We start from the raw sequence: 19,791 nt of genomic DNA on the forward strand, positions 1-19,791 counted from the left end.
GGTTTAGGCGGTTACTTAAAATAAATTAACAATTACGTACTTATATATTAATAAAATTAATTAAACATAAAAAAACAAAATATTTTCCTTAATTGATACAAACAGAAAATAAATTATTTTATAAACTAAATACGCATGTCTGCATTAGCGTAGCTTATTGAGTTATTTGTATTCGAAAACAAAAAAAAAATTTTTAATAAATAAAACAAAATTTTACTAATTTATCTAAGGGATAGTAAAGCAGATTGGTCTTGCTATTACTTTCAAAATAACAACTTAGCAATTAGTTAAATAAAAGCATGTAATGTACATAATTTATATATGAATACAAAATTCATTTTAATATATGTATTTACTAAATAATAAGATCATTTATAACTATCTACAATCTGTTCTGTACGTAGTCGATAAAGTCTTTTGGTGACAAAATAAACTGTATAGGAAATACAAATGCAAAGCACAATTTTATATTTCATGCGAAATATATAAACATTTAAGAAAATATATTTAAATTTAAAACAAAGATTACAATATAATTTTTATCCATAAAAAAGAAGCCTCTTTTTTACTACCACTTGGATGCATTCATATAGCGTTCAATCTATTTTCACAGCATTTTCAGCATTTTCAGCATTTTCTGAATTTTCTGCATTATTCGGCGGCACATTAGAGTTTGTTCCATTATTTAGCCGAACAGCAGTACGCATTTTGACACTGAAGCAGATACGATTGAAGTGTTCACACATTTGATTGACCACACTTGCACCATAATGCCAATGAGTTGCTGTAGTAGCGATGAGCAAAAAGTACAACATCGGCCGCTCTAAGACAGGTAACCATACACCAATCGCAATGCAAAGAACGTATACAGGTGTCATCCAATGGAAGCATTCACAACGAGTATTTGACATTTGAGAAACAATTAAACGACACTGAAATTAATTAAGAATGAATATTAAAACAAAATTTACATTTGAATGATATATAGCTATATTTAATTAATATATAAAAAGGTATAGATTTTTAAAATTAAATATATAGTAAATAAGCCTAGCCTTATATAGTCAAACTTTCATAACTCGAAGTCCAATTTTGCAGACTTCGAGTAAGAGAATTTTTTTATTTTTATTTTCTTATTTATTTTTTTATTTATATTTTTTTAATTATTTATTTATTTGCAATCAAATAAAGCACAGTTAGAGTTAAAGTGAAGTAAAATATTCAGTAATTAGGGTTTGGACTTTAATTTTTTTCTTCTTTTCGCTAAAAAGAGGTTCCACTTTATTCATACTCTTATATTGATCACCAGTTGTAGTATCATTCAGAATTTTGAATGAGTCTTCTACTTAATACTTTGAAGGCTGATGAACACTTACATCCACCGAACCCTCATCATCACTTTCCGTTACGCTTGGAATTGGATCCAGTAATTTAGAACTATAGTGCTCAATAATATTGTCATCTGTAGGAAAGCTTGATGTACGAATTTCATTCTCAAGCTCAATATAATCGTTAAGAGTAGCATTGGAAATTATTTTATTTACTTTAAACCACGCTGCCAGCGACTGGCATTTGCACAAAGAAGCAACGCAAGAAAAAAAAATCAAACATTTGGTTTGGAAAAAGGGACTTCCCCTAACAGCAAAATGCATTTATACTTAAAACAAAAATTCGACTTATAGAATAAAGTTTCCCATATTCCTATCGGCACGAAACAAAACATTTTTTCGACTTATGGAGGCAGGATTGTATGTAATTTGCTCTCTAAAAAGTTCGAGTTATGGAAGTACTTGCTAAAATTCGGGTATTATTTATATGTACTTACTACATATCTTCAAATATTTCTCATGAGAATTTGAAAAAGTTTCTTGATATATTATAAAAAACAGTGAGAAATTAAGCTTTGATAATTGCAGCAAGTGATTTCAATACATCAGATTGGAATAGAACACTCTGTTCATAACGCGTGGATGAAGAGCTCTCTTAGAACTTTTACAATGAAAGCAATCAATTGTTTCATTTGTGTTTCCGTTCAGACCTCCAATTGGTGGTCGTTACTCTCATGGGCACATATCTACCTTAGTGGTTATAAAACCATGCCCTCACTACATCGCTTGTAGCAATGCGCGTACAACAGTGATGTTTAATCACTGAAACTATATACAAACAGCAAAACACATAAATATATAAAGGATGACATACAGTCTATTTACTTCTTCATAACACTGAAAGAGAAATTTGTAATGAAATCGCAAAACGCAACAGAGCGGCTGAAGAAACAAGTATCTCAAAAAAAAGATAATGAAATGCATAGATATGAAAGACCTCATGAAAGAATCAAACAAAATCTGTAATAGTAGAAATAGGCGTATATCAAAGTTTTGAAAGACTGAAGAAATATCGCTTTGATTTCTTGATATAAGCACTATAGATATAAATTCGTTACAGAAAATCTTCTATACAATTACCAAGAAAACATATTGGAGCTAAAGAAAAAAAACAATCATAAGAATTAAGAATTAAGCTCTTCAAGCATTAAATAATGAAGCAGTCTATCATAATTAGGCAATTGGTTATAAAATAATAATGAAAAAAGCAAAAAGTGCTTATTCCCAGCACAAGAAGCGAATAAAACGAAGGTTCCAACAACGGCTGAGTCTACGTCTCGGAACCACTCGTCCTCCAAAGGGGTCACACAATCCAAAGGGGCGCGCTACAACAACAATAATAAAACGAATAAAAATGTACTACGTATCATAACCGTTTATCTATATTAGACCGCAAGTAAACTATTTACTGTTTATTTCTATAAAATATTATATATAAAAATATAAGTAAATGTACATATACAAATACATAAAATTATATCAATCTTAAAAAAACCAGTTATACGATTTAGAAACTTATATATATTTATTTATTTAATAATAGGATTATTTGATTAGAGAAATTGACGTGTCAATTTAAAAAAAAAACTCTGTTTCATTTTAAGTTTTTTTATATATAATTTATCTAAATTAAATGTTTTGATAAAATTATAAATAAAATTTATTGAAGAGTAAAACAATTTAATTGATTAATTTAAAAAATTTCAAAACGACATCTAAAACAAAATATATATAGACTATAGTCGACTAATTGAAGTTCAAATATGTAACATACTATAAATATAGAATATATTCTATATGTTAATTGTCTTTTTTTATAAATATAAATTAAATTCAATTAGAATTATAAAATAATTATAATTCAATAATTATTGCTTTGATGGTGAATAATTTAAATCAACAACAAAAACATACATATAAAATAATTTATATGTATGTAATAATAATTTATGAATAATATAACAGGGTCAAAGCATTATATACATAAAATGCACACGGCGGTAATTTATTTTCTTATAAATTTATATATATAAATATCAGACTTCTACGCTATTTAAAAATTAATATTTAGACTTTGATATTGATAAGAAATTGCAATATTACAAATCTTTATATATGCATTAGTTTATTAACGAATATCATTATCTGCAATTATATGCTAATCTGAGGCAGACAGGTTTTATAAATGCGATTCAACTATGAAATAGAAAGGTATTAATTTTTTATTTTAATATTTTAATAAATCGTTTAATTTGAATTCCGCACTCTACCTTACAATGTACTTTCAATGTTAACAACAGCCCATATGGAGCACATGATCTGTTAATAAATGTAGTACGATAAGTAAAACACCTGTTAGCATTATATTATAAATACAAGAAGTATATAAAATAAAATCAGAGTGTAAATTTTTTCTTATCTTTTCAAAATCTAAATAAAAAAATTTACTATAAACCTCACGCGATTGAAAATTTACTTTTGTACACCTCATATCTGTTATATACCCACACAAAATAATTCCTGATAAGCATATTTTGTCATAAGTGATATGTACATTCATGATTCATAAATTTTTATATTTTTAAAATTGAGTCAATAGAATACTAAAAGACTATATAAATATAATGTTTATTTAGACATAAAAATTTTTAAATGGGGTCAATACTCACACTGATATTAGAAAATATAGTACCGCTTAACATAAACAAAGCACGCGGATCCGTTTCAATAATATTATTTGGAGAAATGGCTGGCCATGCTAATAGCAAAACCATGTATGCAAATAAGGGCCAAAGTGGCCGCATGGCTTCCTTAAATTTACGCATTTTGCCAGTCCTTTGCACATACGAGCTATAAAAAATAAAGTTATTTAGTTTGCAAATGTGACATAAATATATATATATATATATATATATATATAAACTGTACTTACTTGTAAACATTAACTACAACCATTGGAGTGTTAGCCATTGCACTGAAATGTAGAACGAACTCCATAACATTCCCCAATGGCACACCAATTGGTAGATCTTTCTGCCAGAACTCGAATCCAAACCACCATGTTATTAGGTACATAGCTGTTGATCCCCACATACTTAAATCGTAACCCCATGGCAAATATAAAACGCCCGTATTGTACTTTTCCCAATGGGAGACATAAAAGTTAAAGAACACCATCCAGCATACATAGTACATGCGCATGGGTGCAACAGAATAATGCGGACTTCGTCCGAATATACTGTACAAGCATGTAGGTATCAGCACAGCTGTATACGAGTCTAAGCCATGGTCAAAGAGTTCACCCAGAGGACCAGAAAGACCAATACGGCGCGCTTGTTTACCATCTATACCATCCAGTGTGTACGCTAAAAATATATTTATGGCTGTGGCTAACCAAACCCAGGAAGGTATAGGTGTTGTATCTTGAAGGCCAGAACTTGCATAGAAATTCCAATCATAATAAGATAACAGAAAGAAATTTAGTGCCGTACAAAGGAAGCCAAGGAAAGTCATTACATTGGGCGCACACCATTTTGGAAAAAACTGTAAAAAAATATATAAATATATAAATTAATATAAAATTATATTATATTAGGCAGAGTTTTAATATGTATATGTATATATCTACATATATAAATATATAAAAGAAAATGTACTATTTTTGTGCTAATTAATAAAAAATATTCTCAATTTAATTTGAACAAATATTATGTTTAGTAAATAGATTAGATTATGGAGACAAAAAACTAGACAACACAATTCACCTAACTTTTAATAAATAATCATTAAAGTTAATAATTATAATAATTTTGTTTTTTTTGAAAACATATTTTTGGAAACATATTTTTGGAATTTTTTGTATAATATTATTATTATTATTGTTAGGGTATGTAGCACTGCGACCGTCGGGTCTATTGTGCCTCCTTCTGGGCTTAGAGTAGGTCTTTAAGCCCTGTTGCGTCAATAAAAAGTAGTATAGAACCTACTTTACAGAGTTTTATTGCCTCTTCCGTAAGAATATACATTCCTAGGAGCCTATTTCGTATGTGCATTAGCATAGAGCATTCTAACAACACATGTGTGGCCGACTTCTCATTCTCTTCATAGAATCTACAGTTTGCATCCGTAAGTACAGCCAGTTTTGTAACGTTTTGTATAATAGTGTTCTATTAAAAACTAAAATGTTTATATATATCAACACCGAAATATATCATATATAAATAATTTATATATTAATATATAAATAATTTATATATTAATATATAAATAGTTAAATATAAATATAAATGAAAACATAAATAATACATATAAAATTAAAATTAAAATTATAATCAAAATACTTAGTTCTCATCAACGGACATACAGATCGACTGACATTAATAGAATGATACGTCTCATCAAGTTAATAAAAAAATGTATATATCCATTTGTATAGACTATCCGATTTTTTTCATTCTTTTCAAAAATGATTATATACATACATTTTATAATAATGTAAAGCGTAAATATATTTTAAAAATACCATTAACAGGAACAAGATAACCTAAAAGCCATGTTTCTTTACATCGGATGTTTTTGCAGTCTAGTTTTCTATAACATTGATATTATCGTACGAGTTTTACATAACCGTACCAAAAATTTTTGGGTTATTATAAATTAACTAAGTGTTTCTCATAGCTTCTTCTATAAAATATTTTTTTTTTCTGATTTAATATTGTTACCTCCTGACTCTCTGACTCTTATAGTCTCCTGACTATAATATTGGATCAAGCATCTAATACTATTTTTCTACCGTCTATTTCAACTGCTATTTTTAAGCCAGTGTTATATTTATTTAATGAGCGTATATTTCGTACTACATTATTTACTTATATCAAAATCAAGCTAAAGTTGAAACATTATTTCAATATATCTATGATAGTCCATATTATGCATCATCTAACTAAAGGTTATCAGTGTTACGGTTCCAAAAGTAAACAGCTGGCAATAACTTCTCTATAACTCGATGGAAGTCCGTTTTAAAACCTAACCCCACTAAAAAAGTCATGGTAACATAAATAGCATGAACTCGTGAAGAATTTAAATCATCAAATTATGAAACTACAAGTTTTGAAAATTTCTTGTGGAACAAGCTTAAATCGAAACTGCTGTATAGATTTTGCGTCAAATTTTACTAAAACTATATATATCTTCCATATCCATATCTTCAACTTCACACCAAAACAGAATTGATAATCTTCTGACCGTGGTGATCGAATTAACGGTTCGAGTCACATCTTCTCTATTAGAAGTAGAAAAGTGTGGGCCAATTACAACTCCAGACAAAATGCCATAACATACACTGATTTTTTGTACACGTAATAGTCTTTGAACAATTATGTGTGAATTTTCGTAGTCCCAAATGCGACAATTTGATTTGTTGACGTATCCACATTATCTATATCGTCAGCAAAAGCCAGTACATGTATATACATAGAGATAAGGTCTAAAATTGTGCCTAAATTAAAATCAATGCTCTTTTTAAAGTTTTTATTTCGTTTTCTTCTATACTCAGGCTTTGAGGTCCAACCGTATAATCAACAATACTATGTAAGAAGTAAATGATTTAATAAAAACACAATTCCACACTCAGTAATTTATGATATTAAAATTGAAAAACACTATAAGTTGTGACGTACATATTTGCATTCGTTCGACAAGAATTTAATGACTAATTTCTTCTAATTCTTTGGGAAAGTACAATGCAAACTCATTGAATTTTCACTGTAAATATTAAAAAATCCGGAATCTCAACAATATATCTACTGCGAACAAACAATTTTATTTTCAATTTTAATTTTAATTTTAACATTTTAGTTTGTTGTACTTTTCGAACTTATAGTGTTTAAACATTACATCACATTACAATATACAGAGATTTTAGGCCCTCAGTAGAGCAGTATACTACTAGCTTCAAAAATCTTTTGGACTGCAGTGATATATTAAGTTTCCCGAACGGGAGGAAAATGTTTTCATAAGCAGTATGAGAAATTCAGTTTCAGTTGCTCTATTTGTGTATGACAACTATAAACTATTTTCTGCCATTCCCTACGCCCATTACGGCATAGAGGATGCATTATACTTAAGTACATAATAATTTTTGATGTTGTTTCTTAGCAGATGTCGTCCCAGAAATACCATACTTAAGTTATTCAATACTTATTCATATTATTACGTTTACGCAAACTTATATATTATCCTTTCCAGAGTATATAAATGGGCAATATTTTTGTTTTGCATACAGAAATAAGTAAGTATAAAATAAAAGAACGAGCAAAACGTTAAGCGCACTATCTACCTGCTATGCACCGCATTACTAGTGAAAGAAAAAAAATATAATATATCCTTAAACCGCTACCTGCTAAAGAGATTATATATGTTTAAGTATATATTTTTAGAAAAAGGTTTTAGTTTCTTAAATGAACCTACTGAGGACCAGTTTTAAAGCAAACCAAAGTAAAGGTATTTAATCCTGGACAAGCAGTTGAACTAGGTACTGGCATTGTATGATGTACATATTGTATTTTACATATTAAAATAAAAGACAAGAATAAGAAGAGCAGATACCAAACAAAAAGACCTATATTTATAATAATAAATGAATAAAAAATTACTTTATTTCATTTCTGATATTTTTTTTTTGGTATCACAAAATTTTTAATATATGGTTTATATTAAGAATTTAGTTTCTTTCGTCAAAATGGAGGTTCAAAATTAATTTAATATATTGTATAAAATATTTAATACATTTTTTGATTTTAACCGCGCTTAAATAGTTTATTTTACACATAAAATTATCAAAAAATTTATATTCTAAAATAAAATAAATATGTTGCCAAACACCCGTACACCAAAAAATTTTATAAAAATTACTACCTCAACCTATCTATCTAGTCCAAATTATTAATCTCTATAAGCAAATTATATTATTGCATAGCGTAACGAATAAAAGATGGTATCAAGCTGATACTATTGTATTAATCGAAAGCTTCGAATAGTTTGAAAAACCGAATACGAACCGCACTAACATTAACAACTATAATAAAAAGGTTCACAGTCTAAAAATAGACTGGAAATTCACTATTACTATTCACTAACACTATTATTATGTATTGTTTGTTAGTAATACCAATCATACTAAAACTGAACGCTAAGAAAATGTTTAATATAATATAGAAGAATGGTTACAGAGTAATATTAGCTCTCTAAGGAGTTCTCTAAGTTCTCTTTGGACTATATGACGAAATACCAGACTGAGTAAGCACCTATATGATCTAAGCTTATCTAGGAATTCTATTTGCTGGCTCAATGAACTAGCACGCAAAGCACCTGCATATGTAATAAGTGAATGGATGTATTAATTAGAAGTACAATTAAAAACTTTAGTTAATATAATATTGTTTTTACTATTGTTAGAACAATAGTTCTAGTATTTATTGTTGTATTTTTAACAATTTTTTCCACCACGCTATATGCCAATATTATTTACATTTTGAGACATTGCGATATTGTATACTTTTTACATATATTACATTAACAAAGCAAACAAACAACATCTAAAGTCAACTAATATATACAATTTTTAGATGTATGTTATTAATAGTTTCCATTAATGGTTTCCAATTTTAAAACTATATATCACAAGAACTAAACTATATTAACATATAACGTAGTGGAAAATTTTTTCACAACAGTTGAATTCGATAAAATACAAACACGCCTGAGTAATCGGAACTGTTGCGATGGGTTAAAAATTTGACTTTGTTTGGAGGCAGATAACACCTCTAGCCACATTCTTTGTGACTGACCGAATTTAATTTGCACCGCAAGGACATCTTTATTAGTTGACATTTTCACTTGTATGCGAAGAGCTAAGAGCCATCTGTTTAGTATCCTTACTAGTTATACCACAGGTTTCTATTTTAAAAATATGCAATACTTTTAAGTTGTTGACCGGTATGACTTTAAAAAACCACACATATATGGAGCATAAACTCTCTGTTCTCTGGCAAAGAACTGCAAAGTCTGATTTTAAAATAATAGTTTAGGTTATCAATCATATTATAGCTTCTAAAATCCATAAAGACTTCTAAAAGCCTTTATAGCAAAATGAATTTGTTACAGTGAAATCAATTAACCAATTATAAAAGAATTTATATTAACCATCCTATAGAATTGTAGATTCTAAAATGTGATTTGCCTTGTTAGCAGTTTTACCTGAACGCACTGTGCCGTTAATGTGATTTTGAAGTAGTAGTAAGAACTCCTCTTTATTAGAGTATTTCCGAAACAACTCGATACATGCTTTTGCAATATAGTTGCAGTATAAAGCATAGACTTCAACGCTAGGACAAAAGATCAGCCCTAAATACAAGAGATTTGGGTGTATTATATGAAGTAATCGCTTGAGGTATAAATTTAGTATGGCATGTACCATAATAATTATTATTATGGGGTTTTAACTTATTCATGCATTAGGACAAATACAGGAGACATTAAAATTATATGATATAGAGAATATAATTTTGCCAAAAATGCTAAATACTAAAACAAAAAAATATTGTAGAACATTTCAAAAAATATATTACGAGAATTAAAAAAAGTGTGGTATTAATTATTGGCAATTACTATACTATTACTATATATAAAATAAATTTGTCGTACTAATATATATTTCACTTTTGTACATCTATACTAAAGCTATATTTTACCATTACATGGGGGTCTCGTTGTCATTAATTATAATAACTTAGTTATTGAATTAATTCATCAGCACTTCACTACATAATAGCAAATAAAACACAAATGTTATTAATAAATCATGTCCATATATGTATACATTAAGACCGAAAAGTTTTCGGAAATTCTCATTTAAAATTCGCGCGCTGTATATTTTTCGATATTTTAAGTTTATGTAGTTTGGCAGCAATTAAGGACAATTACTATGCCAAAAATGAGCGCGATCTTTCAGACAGTTCGTTTACGGCAGCTGTTGAAACCAGTTCACCTCAGTAGTGCGTTGCGAAAAAAACAATGGAAAAAAATATTGAACAAAGAGTTTGCATCAAATTTTGTGTTCCGAACGAAATTTCGTGTGCAGAATCGTTGCGAATGCTACAAAAGGCTTATGGGGAATCAGTTTTATCGAAAACTCAAGTTTATGAGTGGTACAAAGCCTTTCAGGACGGTCGTACGACCGTCGAAGACATTTCGCAACGCACTACTGAGGTGAACTGGTTTCAACAGCTGCCGTAAACGAACTGTCTGACAGATCGCGCTCATTTTTGTCATAGTAATTAAGGACAGTGCTGCCAAACTACATAAACTTAAAATATCGAAAAATATACAGCGCGCGAATTTTAAATGAGAATTTCCGAAAACTTTTCAGTCTTAATGTATATACATACATATGAAATTGTACAAAATATTAACATTACTGCCCTTAATAAGTACATATACATATATGTAAATTTATTACTTGTTAACAAAAGATAACATTAGATTTAATGTGAGGAAAACTTATTATTAAAAATAGTGACAATTATTATTAACAGTAAAAAAATATCGAATTTATATATAAATAAATGTTATAAGGAAAAATGATTATCAAAATAACGCGTTGTGTATAATTAATTAAAAAATGTTAATGATATACGAAGTTCATTTTTTTAGATTTATAATAACATTAAAATTTAAAACAATAATTAAAAAAATAACCGTAACTCATAAAAAAATATACGACATAAAAAACATTAAAAAATTAAATATATTTTTACTCTAAGTTCAAAGTGCAGACTTAAAACTTAGAAAAGCAGAAATGGCTACTTTTTAATAAACCATTTATTTGCAAAAATATTTGGATAAGAAATAAATATAATTATTTTATAATTGAAAATTAAATGCTTCACTCACAATTCTTTAAAAATAATGTGTATACATATAAATATATATGTGAAGACACGATATCTTAAAAATATTAATAAGGTGTGTAGCTGTATGAAACAGTCCTCCAGTCCTCGAAAGCAGTGTTTCTTATTCGATGATCCATAAAAAATTATGGTGGTATTAATATATATATAAATATATATATACATATATATATATAAATATATATATACATATATATACATATATACATATATACATATATACCTATATATAATAAATTGTTGTTACGACAAATATTGAATTAGTTTTTATATTTGTTACTGGACTTTATATTAAATATAAATAATTTTATATAAAAATTAAAATATAACTAAATATTTAACACAGTTTAAAAAGTGTAATTTTTTATTTTATTTAAAAAACATTTTTATAAATTTATGTGTTAAAAAAACGACTTAAGCCCAGTAACAAATATAACAACTATATAATATATATATATTATAACAAGTATATGATATAAAGCTATAGCATTTTTGCCGTCTGTCGGAAATATTATATTTTAACGGTATTATTTTTATACTCAGCAACTTATAGTATAGAAGCTGTATTAAAACAATAGAAAGAAATATATGTTACATATGAATACATGCATATATATATCTCTGGAATATACAAACTTTTTAGCCGATTTTCTAACGAAGTTCAAACTGAGTATTCTGATTATTCAAATAAATAGACTGATTAAACAGTTGCTCTATTTAGAATAAATACACTTAGTACTTACATTAAATATAAGTCTAAATAACAGATTTATGAACAGATTTATAATTTTAAAATCTTCAGAATTGAGATTCTTGATGTAGTAAACGGATATCTTGAATACAATAATCCTCCTAACATTCGCATTGAATATAAATCGCCGTACCCTATTATATAGTAATTTGAAAAATTAAAAACTATTTGAATTGAAAATTTTAATCCAGTAAGATAGATATTAGCTGAATGAAGATACAAATTTAATATAAACTATTAAATTTTTAGAAAACTGTTACAAAAACATATACTATACTACACACTTTCATTCAATAGAAAGAATATCAATGACGTCAAAAAACGTGAATATTTAATAAATTTTGTAGCATTTAAGCGGAATATATACGCTTTTTATCAATCTCAATATAATAGGATTTTTGTCTATATATAGAACTCAATCTTCCCAATGTCTTTTTTTTTTCTTTACACGTGTGTTGAGGTGTATGTGGTAAAACATCTTCCTATAGTACGTGTAAACCTTATCTCATTTTTAAAAAAATATTTTTTTTTAATTAGAAACGCTAAAATTTGGAATGTGAATCTAAACGAATAACGCTTGAATGAAGCGAAAACAATTCAAACTTTATGATAGAGGAGGGAAATACGATAAAACGTTCCACAACTTCGATATAACAAATCTAAGCTATATCAAATTTTATAATTTGATGTGCAGGCCTTCAGACGCCAGTTGGCTGACCGAAACTCCGTCATCCTGTTAAGCCTATATCCACCTTAATGGGTAAAGGCCCATGCCCTCAATACATCGCCAGTGTATACAATACATGATCATGTTATTTAAAATATTTATTTTACATATTTCGTTTCTGTTTGACTTTATATAATCTACACAATACTAACTCCTTTTTAATTATAATAGAGAGGTAATTATAATAGACCACTGATGATGGGTATTTGAGAATACTCAAAACAGCTGTATGGTTAACCAATTTATATTTTTGGTGTTTCGCAATAGATTGCTTTTTTTGTGATTTTATTTTTAAATTTTTGGAGTAAACACAATTACAACGAATAAACAGAATACAAACGTTGAAAACTGCATTATTTTTTTTTTAATTTTTTTTGTTTCGTTTTGTTGTTATTACAGCAAATTTAGTTAAAATTTAAAAATTTAGTTAATGACGAATACTTTTTTTGACCGCTGTATATATTTTTGAATGGACCAATTATGTATTGAATTTGTTGCTATATTATAAAAATTTGTATTATATTAGTACGACTATAGACTGTAGTCAAAATATCGTTGCAAATAAAATATATTTTTTAATATTAATTTAAAAAATTGGTTATTATTTAACACTGTGGGGTTAGTACATTCAAAAATATGTATAGTAATATTTTAGCGAAAGCTTTATCGGTAGGACTAACAGTTCTGAATATAACTATAGACTATAGTCAAAATATCGTTGCAAATAAAATATACTTTTTGAAACTTATAAAAAAAATTGTGACCAATTAGTCCATTCAAAAATATACAAAATAATTTTTAAAATAATCTCGATTAGTAATTATTTTTTGAAATTATTTTTAAATAGTTTTTTAATATTAATTTAGAAAATTGCTTATTATTTAACACTCTGGGGTTAGTACATTCAAAAATATGTATAGTAATATTTTAGCGAAAGCTTTATCGGTAGGACTTTCAGTTCTGAATATAACTATAGACTATAGTCAAAATATCGTTGCAAATAAAATATACTTTTTGAAACTTATAAAAAAAATTGTGACCAATTAGTCCATTCAAAAATATACAAAATAATTTTTTAAATAATCTCGATTAGTAATTATTTTTTGAAATTATTTTTAAATGGTTTTTATATATTTTTTAATTCGGCTATAGATCTCTTTTTTGTTAAATAGTTAAATAATTCAAAGTTTAATTTTTTTTTTGTAGAGCGTGATCCTGATGATGACTCTCAAGGAGAGTCGAAATGTAGAGTATAATAAATAAACGTATAATGTTGAATTATTTAACAAAAAAACGGACCTATTGCCGAATTAAAAAATATATAAAAACTATTACAAAAAAAAAACCGGATAAACATATACAAAAAAATTTTATTATTTTTAAATTAAATAAGAAAATATCGAAAAACTTTCTCGCTAACTTAAAGTTCTGCTTTTTTGTCAATGACGTGCGTTAAATGAATTTATTTATTAACTTTCCCCGAATTCGAACTATTGTCAAATATAAATTGTGTTTATTTGTCTATTTAATTTTGACTTTTTTCGTTTTGCATGATTCATGATTTATTATTATATATATATTGTTAACTATTATTTTTATCTTTTAATTTTAACTAAAAACCTAAAATCTGACTAAAAGCACTGCCGATGTATTACTACCCCGCCTCCCATTCGCTCCCTCGCCTGCTTGCTGATAAAGCATTTCAAAGTAATTTACCAAATTTAAAAAATTAATGTGCTATATACATTAATATATTTAAAAAAAAAAAAAAATAATAATAAAACGTTAACACTGATAAGCTTGAAATGTTTGTAACTGAAATATGTGTTATATATAAAATATTTATAATGCAGAGTATGATTCGGATTCGTTGTCATGTAATGCATGTGTAAAGCACCTCAATGTGGCAAGCAGTTTTTCTTGTTTAATTAAACAATAGTCGTATTGATTTTTGCGAAACAATCTAACAAGGGCAGTTTAAAGCAGCCGCAGTGAGGCGGGCAATGCATGTATTAATATATAATATCTTCTAATTACGGTTTCCATAAATATACTTATATCGTTATGCAGCCATGTAAGGAAATTATTTGTTATGTGATGCATATATTTTTGTATAAATGAATGCCTAGTGTAAGGTGCTTTGTTTAGTAATATTAAGCGCAATGCTATTACCTTGACAATCCAGTTCCAAAACGGGTGCATAATGTAAACACTCAACGGGGAGGTATCTCGTGCGCTGTACTAAAAATAAAAACAAAAAAAAAATTTATTTTCAGTTAATTTTGAAAATGTTTTATTTTATTGCAATTATTTATATTATTTATCTAACTTACCTTATAATGATCGAATCCACTGAGATGCTCCTTAGACAAATATTTATAATTAAGCAGCTGTTGCATATACATGGTGGTTTGTTGTTTTAAAAGCGTTGGCATAAAAGAATACAATTATTATTGTTGTAATATAAACTGCAAGGAGAGTCTGTGCAAGTTGTTATTCAGTTGGAGTAGTTGATTTAATTAGGGATGTTGGATAGGGTGTGCAATCGTACTGTATAGATTATCCTTTGTCTGCAATTTCAATATTTTCCCATTATCCACAATAAAACAAAATTTATCAGCTAAACGCGTACTACTTTTCTCTTAACAGCCGGCGGTTTCTTTGCACAATTAGCAATTTATTTTCGCTTATTTCTTTTTTCTTATTTCTTAATTATTTACAATTATTATGCCGATCTCGTATCGGATATAACCAATAGATTGGTATTGAACATCGCACACGGCGCCATACACAAAAACACAAAACACTTCGCCGCTATTTCGCTTGTCCCTGAAATGTTAATATTGATAAATGCTGTGGGAGTTTGCTGTTGCAGTATTTTACAAAGCAATCACAAACAGCATCCCCTAAGAAACTCTTCAAAAAGCTGATATGATTTTCTTTTATTATTTAATATTGTCGAATTAATTAAATGTTTTGAGCGCGCACAATATTTATCACTTTTCACAACACAAAAATCACCTAATTTATTTTCATCAATACGATTTCACGTGCTTGCTTTCTATTGCAATTATTAGCCTTAATTTAATTCAAAAAACTTAATTTAATTTAATAAAAAATAAACTATCCCTATAAAACATATATATTACCCGTCACCAGCGCCGCCGCATTGCCGCTAACTAATAAAATCGAAACTGGAATAATTTGATTTGACTCAACACGCTGTCCGCTGAACAGCTGACTTACCTGAGTAAAAAAAATTTGACTGAAAAAAGTGTTGAGAAACTCACAAAATTTTTTACAAACACGAAACACACTGTCAATGTTGGAATATAAAAATTTTCAAAAATTTATTGACTAATATCAACTAATATGTTTTTATTTTCAATGACATAGCTTACTATGATCTAGTAGTTGATATGTGGTCATAATGACTAATAGTCACAGCAGTGTTTTATACTGCATTCACACCAGCACTGAAAGTGAAGAACTACGATTTACTATTACATATTATGTTCAGACACACCTTAATTTTACAAAAATCTTAATTTCATCTTCGTTTCAGCGAAATTAAGTTCATTTTGCCATACAAAATTCAATTTTGAGGTTAGAACGATATTAAGAAAAATTGCCTTAATTTCATTGAAACGAAAGCTAAAATTAAGGGACATTTGAAATGCAACTATGCGTGGGATAAATTATAAGCAAAAGAAAAAGTTCAGATAATGAGAAAATGACATATTTTTTAAATAAATGTTAATGACAGTTGATTTTATTTGTAAACAAAAAACATATAATTTACTTAATTTAGGAAAGTGCCCCAATTAATGCCACAATTAACTTAATTTCATTTTTAAGTAATTAAGAAAATTTGTCTGAACATAGTTTTAAAGTCAGTTCTGTTTTTTTAAGAATATTAACTTTTATTTCAATTAACTTCATGAAGTATTATTATGAATTTACCTGATGAAGGCAAAAGCGAATTTACCGAAATAAGTATAGAAATATAATAAAAATAACAATCGAATTAAAAGTTAAAATTCTTAAAACAACAAAATCGACTTTAAAGTAGTTCCGATGTAACAACTAAAAAATAAAAACAAAATTATACAATTTACTAATATATCCAAGCTGAAATTGATTTATTGCAATAAATCGAAGTAACTAACCAAGACAAATGTTCTATCTAAATATTTTGATTTATTGTAATTAAAAATTTTATTTTCAAAAAGATATTCTCTGATTTTAATTAACGAAACGTCAAATTAATTTCTTTTAATTACATTCGCTTTTTCTACACAAATTATTTCTTTCAAAAAATAGAAAACGAATAAAAACGAATCACAAATAATGGATTTTACGATATTTGTAAAATTAATTGAAAAAATCATATATGCTATCACATTAGTAAAAATTTAAGTAAAAATTTGTACTGTGCAAAACGTGAACATAAATGTCATATTATTAAGGTTTTTGTTTTTTGGTTGAGTATATTCAGTTTTTAATACTTACAAAATTTAAACAGAAACCTGCGTTTTGAAGACAATAAATCTAGAATTGCAATAAATCTGCAGAAACACTTCACGGTATTTGTTACTATCCGTATTTCTTTACGAATTCCATTAATTGGAATAAATGCTATTAATTACAATTATTGGTGCAGTTTTCTACAAAAAATTAGAACAAAAGTTAATAACCCAATCTTAAATTTTTATTTCGTTTTGAAGTATATGCAGACTGTCAATATATATTTTCAATATAATACGCCTACTACAACTATTTTTAATCGTTTTGATTGAGCCTAATTTTAACAATATTTTTATGCCCACACATTTACACAAAAATATAGAATTTTATATATATTTACTACCAAAAGGCGAAATTAGTGAGAAACACTACTCGGACTAGCGTAACGACACATACAGAAAACCTTATCATTGCCACTAAACCATAATCGAATTTTCTCTTCTGCTATTTATATAAAATTTTTAATTTTCATTAAAAAACAATATTAATTTTACATGATGTGACCATAACAGTCTCTATAACATAGACTTACAGGGCAATTCAGATCGTTAAAAGTCGCGTAAGATCTTTGTGAAAAATACCATAAACAGATGCTAATCCTTACCGCATGCAAGTAAACAATTGAATATTAATACAAATGTATTAGAAAGATATAAGTTCCATTATTATTATTATATATACATAAATTATTATTTATTAAATTTCAGTCATGTCATGAAAGAAATAATAGCAGTTATTGCTGCATTTACACAGCAGTGACAAAAAAAATTAATTAGTTTTATAATTATAGCTTAAATATATATTAATAAATAACCATTAATCATTAAGTATTATATTTTCTCGCCCTTATACTATGTTGACATTGTGAGATTAAGAGAACAGAGATTAAGTTATTCTACATTTTTAATCTCCACCGTTTACATTATAAATTGGAGATTAATTTTCACATTTCTCTTGTGTTTTGTTTCGTGTGCTTAATAATAAATTTATTTAATTTTATACTAAAAAATTGTAATAGAAATTGAATAAATAGTTTCATAACAATAATTTAACAAATTTAAGTTATAATTATGTACAAAACTATTATCAAACAAATTTATTAAAAATTTACTCACTTTGGCATTTTCAAATTTTCAAATTTTGTTTTTAATAGACTTTGATATTTCTTTTCCAATTCTTCTAAGATCGTAAAAAATCTACGATATTAAGCCATTTGCAGATTTGCACAGAATAATAATTATCATTTCGAAGAAGATTAAAAATTAATCTCGACCAAAGAAGATTGACTTTTGTATTTGAAAACTGAGATTAAACAACGAGGTTAGTACTTTAATCTCGATTTTCGCTTTAATCTACAATGTAAACGCTGAAAACGATATCTTTAAATATCTATAAGATCACTTATTGGATATTATAATTCAATTTGAACTAATTTAAACTAAATCTCTTAAGACACTTTTGATGTAATCTATGATACGATTTGTTAAAAAAAGACATGAAATCTATCGGATCTTACATTACTTACATTACTATTAGTTGAAATATAACTAATGGTTTTAACATAACATTGTAAACAATGAGCACATTTTGTTTATCTCTTAAAACAAAAGAATGATTAATCAACTTGAATAAATAATTAAGTTAATAAATCCTTCAATTCATTATAAGTTTCGAACTGTAGGCAGAAGTAATACCATATATAAAATTATAAGATAAATCCATCAATGATATAAAATTCTTATTTCTTTTTATTCGCAGATAAATTTACTGTTTTCTTGTAGATAGATTAAGTATTTTTCGTAGATAAATCCAGACCCATATTATATTTAACGAAACCAGCCAATGATACAGTCAGACATTCCAGAATTAAGATTAATATGTGAAAGCCAAAATTTTGATTTATTGTTCTCTAAACAATTCCATAGCGTTACTTCTAAGCTCTGTAACATTAATGTGATATCAAAGATATATTACTCCTGATTATACAAAATCCTAAAATTAAATTTATTGATAAAATAAAATAATATTAAAAAATTATTAAACCTAAAAACTCATAAAATAGCCGACTCAACTACAGTTTTTGCAAATTCCAGAATGCGCAGCTTCAAGTTCAATAGCGTGTATACCAATTAAGCAGTATCCTATTTGAACTTCAATACATACAGTTATAGCTCTACCACCTAATTACTAAACTTTCCATAAAATATCTAATTCAATATTATTTCAAAAGTTGTCCAGAACGTTGTCTCTCTTCAAACGCAATCCACTTCTTTACCCGGCACTTAAAGTTCTCACACTACAGTGCTTTGGAAGCGGAATTCTCTTTGAAATTACTTTGAAGAAGCAATGGTAATTTATCTAAAGAACACCCCATCAACGGCAACGATTGTGTCAAGATCGTATAGTTATTTTATTTATTTTGCTTGTTTA

At 27.1% G+C, this 19,791-nt stretch overlaps 1 protein-coding gene across 6 annotated transcripts; it reads right to left on the bottom strand.

Moving 5' to 3' along the window:
• Window positions 1-383: 383 nt before the first annotated feature.
• Window positions 384-17,496, bottom strand: LOC119688976 (ethanolaminephosphotransferase 1). 6 transcript variants are annotated; one of them, XM_038103682.1, is made up of 6 exons: window positions 17,347-17,496; window positions 15,168-15,663; window positions 15,007-15,075; window positions 4,321-4,931; window positions 4,058-4,238; window positions 384-932 (listed from the first exon to the last, which is right to left on the bottom strand). In XM_038103682.1, the coding sequence occupies exons 2-6, from the start codon at window positions 15,267-15,269 to the stop codon at window positions 597-599; spliced, it is 1,299 nt and encodes a 432-aa protein (XP_037959610.1). In that variant the 5' UTR covers window positions 15,270-15,663; window positions 17,347-17,496; the 3' UTR covers window positions 384-596. The 6 variants fall into 6 exon arrangements, with proteins under 6 accessions (XP_037959610.1, XP_037959611.1, XP_037959607.1 ...); XM_038103683.1 differs by lacking the exon at window positions 17,347-17,496 and adding an exon at window positions 16,081-16,143; XM_038103679.1 differs by lacking the exon at window positions 17,347-17,496 and adding an exon at window positions 15,984-16,069.
• Window positions 17,497-19,791: the final 2,295 nt, after the last annotated feature.

This window comes from Teleopsis dalmanni, chromosome X (assembly GCF_002237135.1).
Source record: "Teleopsis dalmanni isolate 2A chromosome X, ASM223713v2, whole genome shotgun sequence".
Taxonomy (NCBI): Eukaryota; Metazoa; Arthropoda; class Insecta; order Diptera; family Diopsidae; genus Teleopsis; species Teleopsis dalmanni.

Coding starts and splice junctions, on each gene's coding strand:
- LOC119688976 (XM_038103682.1), bottom strand. CDS start 15,269: ATGCCAACGCTTTTAAAACAACAAACCACCATGTATATGCAACAGCTG. Junction 4,932..15,006: donor TTTGGAACTGGATTGTCAAG/GTAATAGCATTG, acceptor ATTTTTTTACAG/TTTTTTCCAAAATGGTGTGC. Junction 4,239..4,320: donor GTTGTAGTTAATGTTTACAA/GTAAGTACAGTT, acceptor TATTTTTTATAG/CTCGTATGTGCAAAGGACTG.